Here is a 13,951-nt window from a genome sequence, read left to right on the forward strand (position 1 = left end):
AAAAATAAAACTCTAGATAGCTGCATCATTTACACAGATTACATTAGTAAGTGATTATCTTGATATGTCCAGATAACCTTGTGCACTCTATTTAGTATTGGATAAGTATCAAAATATGACTTACCATTTTACTTGAACTATTAATTTGATAAAATAATAAATCTATTTCTGAAGCGTGTCACCAGCAATGCAATTCTCTGATAAAGGCAGTTTGCCCTCAGTTTTAAATCTAGATCAAAGGTCTAGAGCACCTGACAATAGTGTGAAAACATGTATGTTCCAATTCCTTTTGAAGTATTCATTGTGGAATTGCAAAAACCACAGACAACTCAATGGAACATAGCTCAAACATAAATGATGTAATCAGAAATTATGGAATAAAATGGTGCAGCATTCAAAAATACTCACATGCTGTTGGTTAAGAAACATGCTTTTTTAAAGCTTTATTTGAAGAAAAAAAGTCAAAATAAGGTTATGACCTGTGTAGTAAAGTCATGAAGACAATGCAAGCAAATATCACATAAAAAAAAAAAAAAGTTGTATTGCTCTTCAGCAATTTCCAAAATATCAAAACTAGAACACTGGTTCCCCCAAAGTTCTGAAGCCCAGACACAAAAACCCACAAGTGTCCATCTTACAAATTGTAGCTGCTTCAAAATAATATGGTTCCTCAGAGAAAAGGACCAAAGCTCTAAAGTTTAAAACCAAAAAATATTTTTAACAGTGAAGAAAAGTGGCTTATACCTACTGAACACCATAAACAAGACCATGCTTAACCACAGAAAGCTGGCCTAGTCCAAGCTACTAAAGAAAGGCTTTGTGTCATAAAAATGCACAATTACTACATGCCTTCACTCTTCTTAACACTTGAAATATGTGGCCTTTATGTGTTCCCATGTTTTAAAATTAATCCCTCTGCTGGAGGTCTCCACACAGTACACAGCAGAAGGCTTTGTGCAAAGACACCCATCCAGTGCAGACTTGGGTTTAACCACCTAATCATAAACCAATGATTGTGTAGTCAAGCAAGGTCAGGTCATAACACCTACACAACATCTGATCATGAATAAACCAGTTATTGTGCATTGGCAACCTTCTCAGGTTTCCATCGCTTCCAAGGCTTTGGCAGAAAAGGTTGCATTTGGCCCATCTGAGGATTCAGTCTCGAGGAGAGAAAGATCCAGCTCAGGTAGTGGAACCCGCCAGAACTGGAAGGAATTGAAAGCAGAATGGTCCTCATCTGTGCGCATCACCTAGTGGGATACAAAGAAATTACGACATGGATCCAAAGTGTTCACGGCAGCAAAGAACTTGGGTAAATAAGGGTACAGTTCAACAGGCAATGATGTTAAGCAATAACATGCAATAAAACCACGAGGAAACAGAAGCTACCACCAAAACCAACATCTCATTTGCTCACTAAATCCCGTTTAAATGTGTAGGCACTGGTAATATTATCCTGTAACGCCCCCATGTGTTCATCTACAACCCTTATGTAAGTAACCCCACAGTCATACACGACACGTGTTTGTAGCATTCGCTTGATTTCAGGTGTTTTTCGAGGTAAAACTTTACCTTGTCCACTGCCGTGTGTTTATTATTTTCCTCTGGCTTTTTATTAGCCTCGAACTCCAGCGTGCGTGATGATTGCCGCGCGACAGCTCTGCCAGGATGCTCGAAATTTCTAGACTTGGACGTGTTCTTATCTGCCATCACTGCATTAACTATGTTTGCAGGCACTTTTCTCGGCAAGTTGTCTGTATCCGGTGAGTCTTGGTCCTCGGTAAAGTTTGGCCTTTTTCTGCTCCGCTGTCCAACGAATGATACAAATGATGCATTAGCGTTTCGAACCATATCCACTCCTCCGACCGCATTGTCGATGATGGAAAGGGAATGAAAACATACTTTATGAGGAATTTCAGGAGGCAAAATGTTCTCTGCTCTTCGTTTAGTCATTTGTGCGATCAAGATTTATCTTATCTCTGCAACTGGTGCGACAGTTGTGCGTCGTCATTGGGGGTTGAAACGCTTGTTTAAAATATAGCGCCCTCTGTGGCCAAAATGGTCGAAGAACAAATACAACAAACGTCCTGTTTGCGCATATCGGTAAACAGTGATTATAAATAACAATACTATACTAATGATAATAAAAAAAAGCCTGGATACGAAGAGTTGATGCGGACCAAGGTTAGTAAAAGAACAAAGACTTCTTAAAAAAAAAAAGACAATAAAATAATGTTTAGTTTTCCCTGTGGTGGTTAAACAATTTTATTACAAAATATGTACATAATATAATGTAATTAAAATGTGTAAAGTTTAAAACAACTTTTATTTCAGTGCTGCCAATTGTTACAATTCTGATGGCAAGCAAAGTCCCTTTGAGAGGTTGGAGTCATTTTGACAAGTAGTTGGCAGCAGGATCTGAAGAGTAATAATAATTATCTTGTCTAGGAACAGCAACAATGTAAACAAGTGAAAGAAAATCACTGAAGTGTATGCGTTTATACACTGTGTGAGAAGTGTAATTTGTAAGATGTGAAGCAGCACCCAAAACCTGAGTATGTGAATGTAAAGTGAGGCAGCAAAACATGACATACACATATTTTGGTAAATGTCTGAAATAAATCAGCATATAATAAAGCTCCAGTCTTGCTCTCCAATTACCAGGTATTTGCTATAATGCTGGCATTCATGATTTAAATGTAATGGTTTTTATTTTTGCAGCCATTTGACTGCAATTTATCCAGATAAATCTCCAGTCTTCTCAGCGTCATGATGCATTTTTCTCTTTGTTTCCTGACTGTAAAAATTCTTAATCGTGTCATCTTTAGGTTTCTGGTCTCCATTGATCAACTGATCTGCAGGCTTCCGTACAATGAAAAAGACACTGTCATAAAGATACTTGAGCATGGAGCAATCATTTTCTGTGTATGTGCTTGGAACAGAATCTTTCTCTGACTGTGGAATTAAAAACAGACACAAAAAAAAAGATATTCATTAATTATTTTTTTTCTTCTAACAATGTATTAAATTAAATGGATTAGTAAAGACTTGGGAAGAACAATGATTAATGAATGCATAATAGTGCAAGTTGGTTTTAACGGCCTACCTCCAGGATGAATCCATATTTTAAAATGACAGCCTTTATGTCTTCATAGCTCAGCTCAATGGACAATTCATTGGCCATATTCTCATAGTGGTACAGAAGCGGACCTTTGAGAACAAGGGCATATGATGAAAAAGCTGTAATCACAACTGTGTTTTGAGCTGCTCTTATGATATACAGTTAAAATCAGAAGTTTACATACACTTAAGTTGAAGTCATTAAAACTTTTTAACCACTCCACAGATTTCATATTAGCAAACGATAGTTTTGGTAAGTAATTTAGGACATCTACTTTGTGCATGACAAGTCATTTTCCAACAATTGTTTACAGACTGACTGTTTCACTTTTAATTGACTATATCACAATTCCAGTGTGTCAGAAGTTTACAAACACCAAGTTAACTGTGCCTTTAAGCAGCTTGGAAAATTCCAGAAAATGTTGTCAAGCCTTTAGGCAATTAGCTCCTGATAGGAGTTGTACTGAATTGGCAGTGTACCTGCTGATGTGTTTTAAGGCCTACCTTCAAACTCTGTGCTTCTTTGCTTGACATCACTGGAATTGTGATAACAAAAGGTCATTTTTTGTTTCATCAGGCCAGAGGACATTTCTCCAAAAAGTTATATCTTTGTTCCCATGTGCACATGCAAAATAAAGTATTTTTAAAGTCACTGGTTTTGGAGCAGTGGCTTCTTCAATTCTGAGCAGCCTTTCAGGTTATGTTGATACAGGACTTGTTTTACTGTGGATATAGATACTTGTCTACCTTCCTCCAGCAACTTCAGAAGGTCCTTTGCTGTTGTTCTGGGATTGATTCACACTTTTCACACCAAATTCATCTCTAGGAGACAGAATGTGTCTCCTTCCTGAGGGTGCATGGTCCCATGGTTTTTATACTTGTGTACTATTGTTTTAACAGATGAATGTGGTTCCTTCAGGCATTTGGAAATTGCTCCCAAGGATGAACCAAACTTGTGGAGGTCCAATGAAGGCCTTGAGCGATTTCTTTTGATTTTCCCATAAAGTCAAGCAAAGAAGCACTGATAGAGTCTAAATGTATACCTTAAAATAGATATAGTCAATTAAAAGTGAAACAATCTGTCAGTAAACAATTGTAGGAAAAATGTCATGCACAAAGTAGATGTCCTAAATGACTTGCTAAAACTATAGTTTTCCCATATGAAATCTATGGAGTGGTTAAAAAATGAGTTTTGTAGTGTATGTAAACTTCTGACTTCAACTGTACATATAACCTTTATGTTAAGATATATTAGATCATGTTTCCTTAAATATATTATTAAGATTTGGGAACTTACCCAAATTTATCCAGACGCCACCAGGTTTTAGAATATTCCAGATGGTTTCAATGTAATCAAGAACATTGTGGGCGGTGTCAATGAAGAAACAAGTAGCAACACAATCCCAAATATCTGTATGGGAGACCAAGACAAAATTTTGTTTTTGAAAAGTTAAAGTTTGAAAGGTTAAATGTCTTTTTCAAAAAGTGCAAAACAGATTTCACTAAAATATTCAAAATTCCACTTGAATATTGTCTCCTGTTGAGTGCAATATACAAATACTGTTTTTTTGTGTTAATAAAAAAAGGACTTACTTGGATCAGTGTATACTTCCTGGAAGTCTCCAGCAACCATAGAGAAGTCTGAGTCTTCTGGGAGACTCTGGGGGTTGACATCTGGAAAAGTCACAGGTCTTGTCTGATCTGAGGACATTTTGTTATTACTGAACTGGTGAATCCAGGGATACACAGTCAAAGAATTCTCCCTATAACACCTGAAAGACAAAATTTTAGTTAGCTTCCAACTTGCATTGTCCTCAGTTCAACTACTTACAATTACACAACTTGACATGAAATTGACTTGAAATGACAAAAAATATTTTTTGGAAACTATTACTACAACTGTTCTTTTTGAGATATAGAAATACAGTACTGAAGAAAAGAGTTTTAGGCACTAGTGAAAAATGTTGCATTGTATTTAAAAGACAAAAAAGCTATATATAATTTTAATTAATCAATAAACATCATACAAAGTCCAGTAAACATAAAACAAAGCTAAATCAATATTTGGTGTGACCGCCTTTGCCCTCAAAAGACCACCAATTCTCCTAGGTGCACCTGGACAGTTTTTCTTTGTTGTTGGCAGATAGAATGTTACATGTTTCTTGGAGAATTAGCCACAGCTCTTCTATCTATTTAGGCTGTCTCAATTGCTTGTCTCTAATTGTAATCACAGACTGACTCGATATTCAGTGGGGTCCCTGTTCTTTTATACTATTCTATTTGCAAAAGGAATATTATATTTTCTATTGACACACTAAAGCTGAACCAATTAAATTGTTTTTGTGAAACATCTTATGTGTCTAAGACTTTTGCACAGTACAGTAGACATACATATACATATATAAATAAACTAAATGTAGCAATCATCAATGTCAGGGGTGTAAAGTAACCGAGTAGGAATACTTCAGTATTCATTTTTTGGGATATGTACTTGTGTCATTTAAAGGAATACTTGTAATTTTATTTAATTACATTAAAAAAATTACTTTTTACTCCTTACAATTTGAAAAGTACTCATTACATTTTTGCAGATAATTTTCTACATGACTGAAGCTGCCTTTTCACTCCATCAGATAAATGACAGAGCAGAGGTCAGTCATTTCAAATGGAGTGTCGCACAGTGGCTGTGTGGAGTTCCGACCATCTGCAGAAGCAGAATTTTGGATCTGATTTGAGCTTCAGATATGTTGAAATATTTGTGCGACTAGACTGTATGTGACTGCCTGACTGAATGTGATGTATTCATTCAAAACTATAAGCACAAAGTGAAACACGGAGAAACACTGATGTTTTTTTGTCCTAAACTGTATTCTTAAGGCCTGCTACTTCTACAGATTGGACTTTTATAAAGTCAAAAATGATCATTCACGTTGCATAATATAAAAACAAAAGGCTTTTGTAATTAAATGTGTACATGTAATTTATTTCTACACTTGCCTTCGTACTGAAATCATATCTCTGAATTTCTACTCCCCATTTACTGAATTATTATTGTTGTTGATGTTGTTAGGCAAAAATTTATTATAATATTAACTATAAAACCAGCAATGGTAATGATAATAATAAAAAAATAGAATCTAAGTAAATATGAATTTTATTGAATTCATCCATCTGCTCAACAGCAAGGCTTGGTAGGGGCTGGGTGCTCTGGCCTTGCACTTCGTGAGTGCCTTCTCCCATGCAAAAATATTGAGTCACTGTGGCAATATTTTTGCAAAATAAAATTATGTGGTTCATTACACGTCTCAGGTCAGTTCCAAAGTGAAATGTCCACTATGAGGATTTTAATGTTAATGTTTTACTGAGAAAACCTTAAACCTAAACCTAACCGATAGTGTCAGAAAAAGCAAAAGTGAGATGAAAAACACAATTTCTGAAGCAACCACATCATTTTGTGATGCTTCAATGACACTTTCGCTCACGTGTTGACTCACATGCTCTTCAGGCCTTGTACCACAGTCTTTTGTATCACATGCGCAATGCTCTATATTAGACTTTTAATTGTGTTCAATTTTCACTCAGTATCCATACTTTCACTTAAGTATAATTTCGGAGTACTTTTTACGCATCTGGTCAATGTAACTTTTTATGTGATTTGTTATTCTACATAAACTGTGAAAATGAGACTGCTGTACCTATTCAGAACAAAATTAGAAGAGAAAAGCATGAAGAAGCTCCATTCGTTCCCTTGGCATGAATACCCCAGATAAGCAATTTCCCATGCCAGCCGACCCAGACCTGCCCCCGGCACTAACACTCTGACTTTGGATAGGTCACTGCAGAGAGAAATATTAAAAGACACATAACTTATTTCATTCAAATTCATAAATCATTATAAATCTAACCCATTTGATACAAAACAAAAAGGAATAATTTACATCAAGGAATACAACAAAATAAACTATTCAACCTATTGAGACTGCAACATGAGAAGTGCAGCAAGATTTCAAAATTGCTCAGAAAAGTACAGGCTAGAACAGAGTCTATTAAATTATCATATACATGTATATATGGTCTGTTCTCACCCAAAATCAACTGGATTGCTTAAAAGACATTGATTAAACTACTAGAATCTTATGGATTAATTTTATGATGCCTTAATCTCCTGTTTGGAACTTTTGGAATTCTGGTCACCATTCACTTGCATTTTATAGACCTACAGAGCTAAGATATTCTTTTAAAAATTTGTGTTCAGCAGAAAAAAGAAAGTCATACACATCTGGGATGGCATGAGGGTGATTAGATGATGAGAGAATTAAACTTTTTGGGTGAACTATCCCTTTAACAGTTGAATCTTTAATGGAACAGATGCTTCCTTATTTAAAATATTTGACCGCATGTGAAAATAAAGAGGGTTTTTTAGTGTACATTGTTGGTCATCTGAAATGTTACATTTTGCTATCTCAAAATTAGGCGGCGAGGCTCTTAATCTAAAAATGAAAGGTTTTAAAAACTGAAAAATTGTATCAGATATTTGTTAACGTGTTTGTTTGTACTGTGTCAGCACCGAGAATAAGACAGATTCTTTGTATATTTTATATTTCACCCATTATATTCTGATGTTCTAGACGTTATATAAAGGTTCATGTATTTCACATATCCACTGATTGTTGAAGCGGTGTACCACTTTAATGAAAAACAAAGACATGTTCGTCAAAGTATATTTACCACTGGTCAGGAGGATATAGTCTCTGAATCTCATCTATAATAGGTTTATAGCAGCTGTCCCTTTCTGCCTTTCCTGCTTCGCTCCAATCACGGACAAACTGCTTTATGGTAGATTTCAGCTTGTCCATGTCAAAAGTCGAGGACGGCCGTACTTTCCTTGGGTCACCCTGAGGGTGAAAAGCAGGAAAAACATCAAGGATTGATTTAAAAAAGAACTAATTAAAAAAAATTTAAACAACTATCATTAAGTAGTACACAAAAGCCACATACACTTCTGTAATCACAACAACCAAATGAAAAACACAGCATTGTCAGTTGTAAGACCTACTGCCACGGCATTCCACCTACATCCTCTCCATATTCCATGTTCTCAAACATATGGATACAGTTGTGCACTATGGCCTGCAGCACCTCCTGGTTGTGATCAACACAGTTACGGATCTTAGTCAGGTTGGGAAGGAAGCTTGTCAAAAGTTGCTGGTGGTGATGTGGAATGCATCGGAACTGCCTCTCTGCTCGATTCACTCGTTCATGGACGTGAATCCTTGAACATAATGGGGGAAAATGAAGTTAAAAAGTAAATAAACAGTGAGATAATTAAATAGTGAGGGAATGATTTTTTTCAAATATATGGACTTCTATCGAAGGAACAACAAAAAAATAATCTGCTATATTTTATTTATCTACGACTTTACAAACATTGGAGTTAATTAAATGTTCAACACAGGCATGCCATTAAAGATAATCTTCATAGCATACGAATAGCATGGACTCAGTTTTAGGTGGTGTGGAGTAGCTGCCTGGGACTTTGGTGCTCCACCCATCAGTTTTTACCTGTAATATTTAAACGCGTTAATGACATTCCAGAAATGCTTTCTCTCTAATTTCGCCTCTTCCTCGGGGGAACATTTAATTTTATCCCGATAGTTGTAAACCTCCTCTTGTTTGGATGCTGCTATTGTTTCATCCGTGCTTTCAGCCATTGCTGAACACCGTAGGCGTAAGTAATCGACAGTCGACAAAATAACTGAATACAGGGAAGATAATGGAACTTGCATACTCGATTCGGTGTAAGGATCTTTCTTGGGACAATACTTTGAGGATTGTTACATGTTTACATTGTTAGATATTTGTGCATCTGCTCATTATTTGTTTTTTTAAATGTATATATGTTCACGCTTGCCTCACTGAACATGGGATATTGATTCTCGTCTCTAATACAATTTTATGATTCAGGGTTACATTGATTAACACAAACATTTATTTTGTCTTGACCCTCCCCAATTCATAGAATGAGGCAAGCAAGGGTCAAAATAAAGTAGTAGTGCCAACAATGAGCAAACAAATCAAAACCACAATCCAAAACCAGGTAAAGATAAGGATGAAGCTAGATCAAACCACAATCAGCACAGCAGGAAATGGAAATGTGAGGCGGATGGTCGATACACCAGTTCATTTCATTTTGGTGAAGGGTGATGGAGCTTGAGGCAAACGTCATACTCTTGTGCTTCTGTTTTGATGAAAGACTTTGCTAAAAATTGAGGCAACATGGTCGAGTGCCAAGTTCAGGAGGATGAAGTGTCAGGGCAGGCAAAGTGTGGGTGCATCCTTTTGGCAAGTGACAAGATTAACAATACGATAAGAGAGCACATAGGCTAGTTGTCACAAACTCCACTAACTGTGAAGTTAAATGCCAAAAAAATACCTTGCAGCAATATTCAGCTATGGTCATTAGCTAGTCCAAGCTGGTTGATAAGATGGACTACCAGCTGTTAGAACCCTTTATAGTCCTTCACTATGTTAATTAATCATTGCATATTCCATTTAAAAAAAACTATTTTGGGTACAATGCATTTTCATAAGAAAAGCTAATCAAATCTGCTCAGTATAAAACAAATCTATGTAAATGACTCTACAATGTGCAAAATAGGAAACCACTGAAACAGCCTGTTCAAGATGCCTTACTGTTAAAGAGGATGTGATCAACAAATCAACGTATTTCAGTGAGAGACTATATTCAGAGTGCTGATAGAGTGTTATAATGTATTGAATTATATCACACATCTACAAATCAACACAGATACAATCAATGTCAATAGACGTGGATGACTTTCCTTGAGTCATGCTTTAAAAAAGCAGAGAAAGCTGTCTCCTTACCTGATTAAGACTCTTATCAGTTTCCTCAACTTATAGGAGAAGATCAGGTATTAAGAAATGTAACACCTTTTTAACTGACTGGTTAGGTACATAAAAACTGCACTTTGTTACTTGTAATAAACAAATAAACAATTACATTATCACTAATAACATTTACTACCATGCCACCTACAGCTGTGGTGTACCAAATCAGTATGGTATCATTCCAATCATTCATGGGGTCTTTATCAATCACTGATTATAGGACACACTGTGGCACATTTCATATCGGAACAATAGCATAGCGTTTCTATTGTAGCGTTTTCACCTTTATTAGTAACAGACACATAAGTGCCAGCTTTGTCATACATTCTGCTTCCCACAGATCTCGACTAAAGCATGGGAATTTTTTGAGCAAATCTTCTGTAAATTTGCACTTTCGTTTGGGCATTGTTTCCAATCAGCTGTCAGTTGCTGCTAAGATCAAGAAAGTGTTTGTTTGATGCCGAACACAACAGCGCTTCACGCGTAAACGGAGTGATTGACAGGCAGGAATTTGGCCAATAGTTACTGCAAGCCTCTTATAATCGACCAATTGGTGTGCGAGAAGGCGGGACTTACTAAGAGGCGTTACAGCGATGCAAATATGCGCGCTGACATGTCCGGGATAAAAGGACGTATAGTCACCTTACGATACGGACTTTCGGACAAAAAGTTAATTTTGTGAGGGAAAACTTGAGTCTACAAAATATATTATGTGTTTCATGGCCTTATTTCAGTGACTTAAAAACCTACCCACCTGCATAATTTAGATTTTCTAAAAAATGCAAACATGTACATCTCATTTTGGAGGCTCTTATGTTACAACACTGCTGAGAAAGTGATGCCGTTTATTTATTCATTTAGTTAATTATTCATGCTTGACATGATGACTATCATGTCAACTGTATCTGGGAAAATGTTCTTTTGTAATCTCAAAGCAAGTTATGGCATTTGGAACCAAGGTAGCCTTTTTTATCAAGTCCAAAAAAGTGATCAGAGGGTTTTACTGAACCTAAGAACTACTTAACATTTGTAAATGCCACAATAAACCAGAAACATAATTACATAGAATAAGTAATAAGATCCAACACTGTTTTAGTTGTGCGCATGGTAAATCAAGACCTGTCAAGCTATGCGATCAGTCCAACCCAAGCTGTAAAACAGTGGCCACCCATACCTGAGATCAGAGATTAACTTATTATCGGTTTAAGAGTTTAATCAAGTTTGCTGTTTGTTAAATGAACACATAAGCTGTTAAGTTGTATTTAATTAATTTAATATTGAACAGTTAGCTTTGGTTAGCTTTTTTAATTAAATATGCTATAAGTTGATATTGTCATTTTCTTCAATCATCTAATTATTAGAACACCTAAAATATGTTGCTTGTAAGTGTTTGCTTCAGCCAGTGGAAGGCATGGTACAAGTGTATGCGTGCACATGATCAGAATGGTATCACCTCTGCCTCATTTTGAGCCTGGAAAAACCCTGATATTGATCTGTTTCTTACCCACACTTTCGCTTCTGAAGACCTGGATTTAACCTGTATGTTGTATGGATTACTTTTATGCTGCCTTTATGTGCTTTTGTAGCTTCAAAGATTTAGACTCTGTTGACCTGCACTGTATGGACCTACATAGCAGAAATATTCTCGTCAAAATGTTCGCTTTTGTTCAATAGAAGAAAGTCATATACATCTGGGAGTAAATGATGAGAGAACTTTCATTTTTGGGTGAACTATCCCTTTAAGGTGGGTTTCACACAGGATATTACGAGAATCTAAAAAAAAATTGAGCTTTAAATACAAAATAGCATAATAGTTAATACAATAGGCCACAAAGAAGCTTGTTTCAACTATTTTGTTGTTCTTGTTTTAACTGATATTTTTGCCTGGCAAACACGTTGCCAACATCCTATGGGTGTAAGAGTGAGCTGGCATGGTTCATTCTGACTCATTTTAGCTTTCTGTGGGAAGTTTAAATCTGAATGTTTTCAGGCGTGGCAGTCTTAAAACTGCTTATCATGGCAACATGTGTTAAGCTTTAGTTTGCAGTATATAGTCAGCCTCTATGATATCTTAATAGCGAATAATTTTGTAGGGCCTGGATAGCCCAGTGAGTAAAGATGCTGACCATGAAATGTTGCACACTTTAAAGTCTTGATTTTACTGTTTATTTAGTCCTCCAACACATTACCTATCGCTATCTCTTTCATGACAGAGTTTATAAATGAAAAATACACAGTATATTGCTGCAAACACATATTTCATTCTAGGATTTTCAAACAAAAATATAATTTTACAATCTCAATCAGCGTGAAAACTGTAAACACTCCTCTCAAAAATGGCACATCACATCATTTACAGATGCAGTGTTACCTGTTGACCCAGCTATAAAGGTCATTGTACACTTTTATATGCCTAGATAACTGATGATAATGGATGCAGATTGTACAGAGTCTCTCTCTCCAGTCTGTGTAAGTTCTAACACTATAGTAATTGCGCCACCTAAAATAAGGTTCATAATTCTTTCTATTGGCGGCCACTTGTTTTAAGAAATTAGCCAATTCCTTTGTGTTACTGAAGTCATTTACGTGGATGAATGACTCTGGTGGAATTGATAACTCGTAAATTTTCCTGGGTGGGCCGAGCACCACCGGTACACTCCCTGCCTGAAGGGAGTTTCTCCACAGTTTTTCAGTAATGTAGTCTGTGGATATTGAGTTTTCAAAGGCAAGGTAGAAGTAACATTGAGATATAGAGGAAAGCAGCTTGTTGTTTGAGAGTGGGCGCTTAGACCAATGACCATATATTTCTATCAGTTTAGATGGAATGTGTTTCTTAAGCTGCTGGAAAATTAGAGAGCGATTCTGATTGGCTTTGTATTTGCTAACTACCCAGCAAATTAGGCAGTCTCCTTTCTTTGGAATTATGTATCTGTCATTAGACACATTTTTTGAAACAAGCTGTCCATATGGCATGAAAATATCAGCATCACGTCGATAGCTCATTGTCCAGTTGAACAAGCCATTGTAGTTGCTTAGGTTGTGATTGTTCATGGGGGGTTCCAGTGATAACCAAAGCCACTTCTGCATTGGTGGACGGTGGAGGTGAAGAGGAAGTTTGGAGTGCCCGGTCCAGAGTTCATGGTGATGGAAGACCACAACATCTGCTTGAGCAAAGATGGATCTGTTATCCTCCAGAAAGCATCCAGAGATACCATATTTGTCCAAACACACATTTCTATCCAGTCTGTGGTGGACTCCAAAAGGCCAGTGCCACAGGAGGATGGTGATGTTCTCCTGGAGACATTGGGGTTGGCTGGTTCCAATTTGATTTAAGAGTAGCAAGTTTTTACTCCAGGATAAGAAATTATAAAGCAATACGAAGGCAAACAGACAATAGAGGGCACGACCATGACATTTCATTAATTCCATAGTACAGAAACTGTGGTGAAGACAAAGATGTGATTTAGTCACAGATCTCAAAACGCATCAAAACTATTTGGATTTTACTTTGTTGAAAGTAGTGACTAAAACGGCAAGCTGTAATTGTTTTCATCACTATACTGTATCTGTACCAAGCAGTGTAACATTAGATTTTAAATTCACGTAATAAGATTACTCATTGTAAAATGTTACCAGAGTTTTAGAAAGAAATGTAAAATTAAAGTTATTAGCAAGTCATTTTTCTTTATGTAATCACTAAAGTAATCTGCATTACATTTTTTGGAGAAGTCGTTAGTAATTTTCAGTTTAGTACTTTTTTGATTAGCCTACAAGACAACATCAGTCATATGAGCGAGAAACAAGGAAACTGAAGGCGGCAACATTTAGCAACACTTTGTTTAAAAAAAAAAAAATACTTCACAAAGAAAATAGGATGAAATATATATATACCACTTAAATAGCCAAATATATTTTTTAA

General features: G+C 36.2%; 3 protein-coding genes across 3 annotated transcripts; all 3 read right to left on the reverse strand.

Moving 5' to 3' along the window:
• Positions 1 to 418: 418 nt before the first annotated feature.
• wu:fa19b12 (uncharacterized protein LOC560551 homolog) lies at positions 419 to 2,121 on the reverse strand. The gene is made up of 2 exons (XM_052103396.1): positions 1,576 to 2,121; positions 419 to 1,253 (listed from the first exon to the last, which is right to left on the reverse strand). Exons 1-2 carry the CDS (start codon positions 1,954 to 1,956, stop codon positions 1,098 to 1,100), a joined length of 537 nt encoding a protein of 178 aa, XP_051959356.1. The 5' UTR covers positions 1,957 to 2,121; the 3' UTR covers positions 419 to 1,097.
• Positions 2,122 to 2,250: 129 nt separating this feature from the next.
• LOC127627049 (carnosine N-methyltransferase-like) lies at positions 2,251 to 8,846 on the reverse strand. The gene is made up of 8 exons (XM_052103262.1): positions 8,686 to 8,846; positions 8,200 to 8,395; positions 7,852 to 8,018; positions 6,819 to 6,959; positions 4,717 to 4,895; positions 4,421 to 4,534; positions 3,110 to 3,213; positions 2,251 to 2,958 (listed from the first exon to the last, which is right to left on the reverse strand). The coding sequence occupies exons 1-8, from the start codon at positions 8,832 to 8,834 to the stop codon at positions 2,740 to 2,742; spliced, it is 1,269 nt and encodes a 422-aa protein (XP_051959222.1). The 5' UTR covers positions 8,835 to 8,846; the 3' UTR covers positions 2,251 to 2,739.
• A 3,343-nt stretch (positions 8,847 to 12,189) lies between these two features.
• Positions 12,190 to 13,452, reverse strand: LOC127627073 (alpha-(1,3)-fucosyltransferase 7-like). The gene has a single exon (XM_052103298.1). The coding sequence runs from the start codon at positions 13,450 to 13,452 to the stop codon at positions 12,400 to 12,402; it is 1,053 nt and encodes a 350-aa protein (XP_051959258.1). The 3' UTR covers positions 12,190 to 12,399.
• Between the last annotated feature and the right edge of the window lie 499 nt (positions 13,453 to 13,951).

Source organism: Xyrauchen texanus, chromosome 3, assembly GCF_025860055.1.
Source record: "Xyrauchen texanus isolate HMW12.3.18 chromosome 3, RBS_HiC_50CHRs, whole genome shotgun sequence".
NCBI classification, from domain to species: domain Eukaryota; kingdom Metazoa; phylum Chordata; class Actinopteri; order Cypriniformes; family Catostomidae; genus Xyrauchen; species Xyrauchen texanus.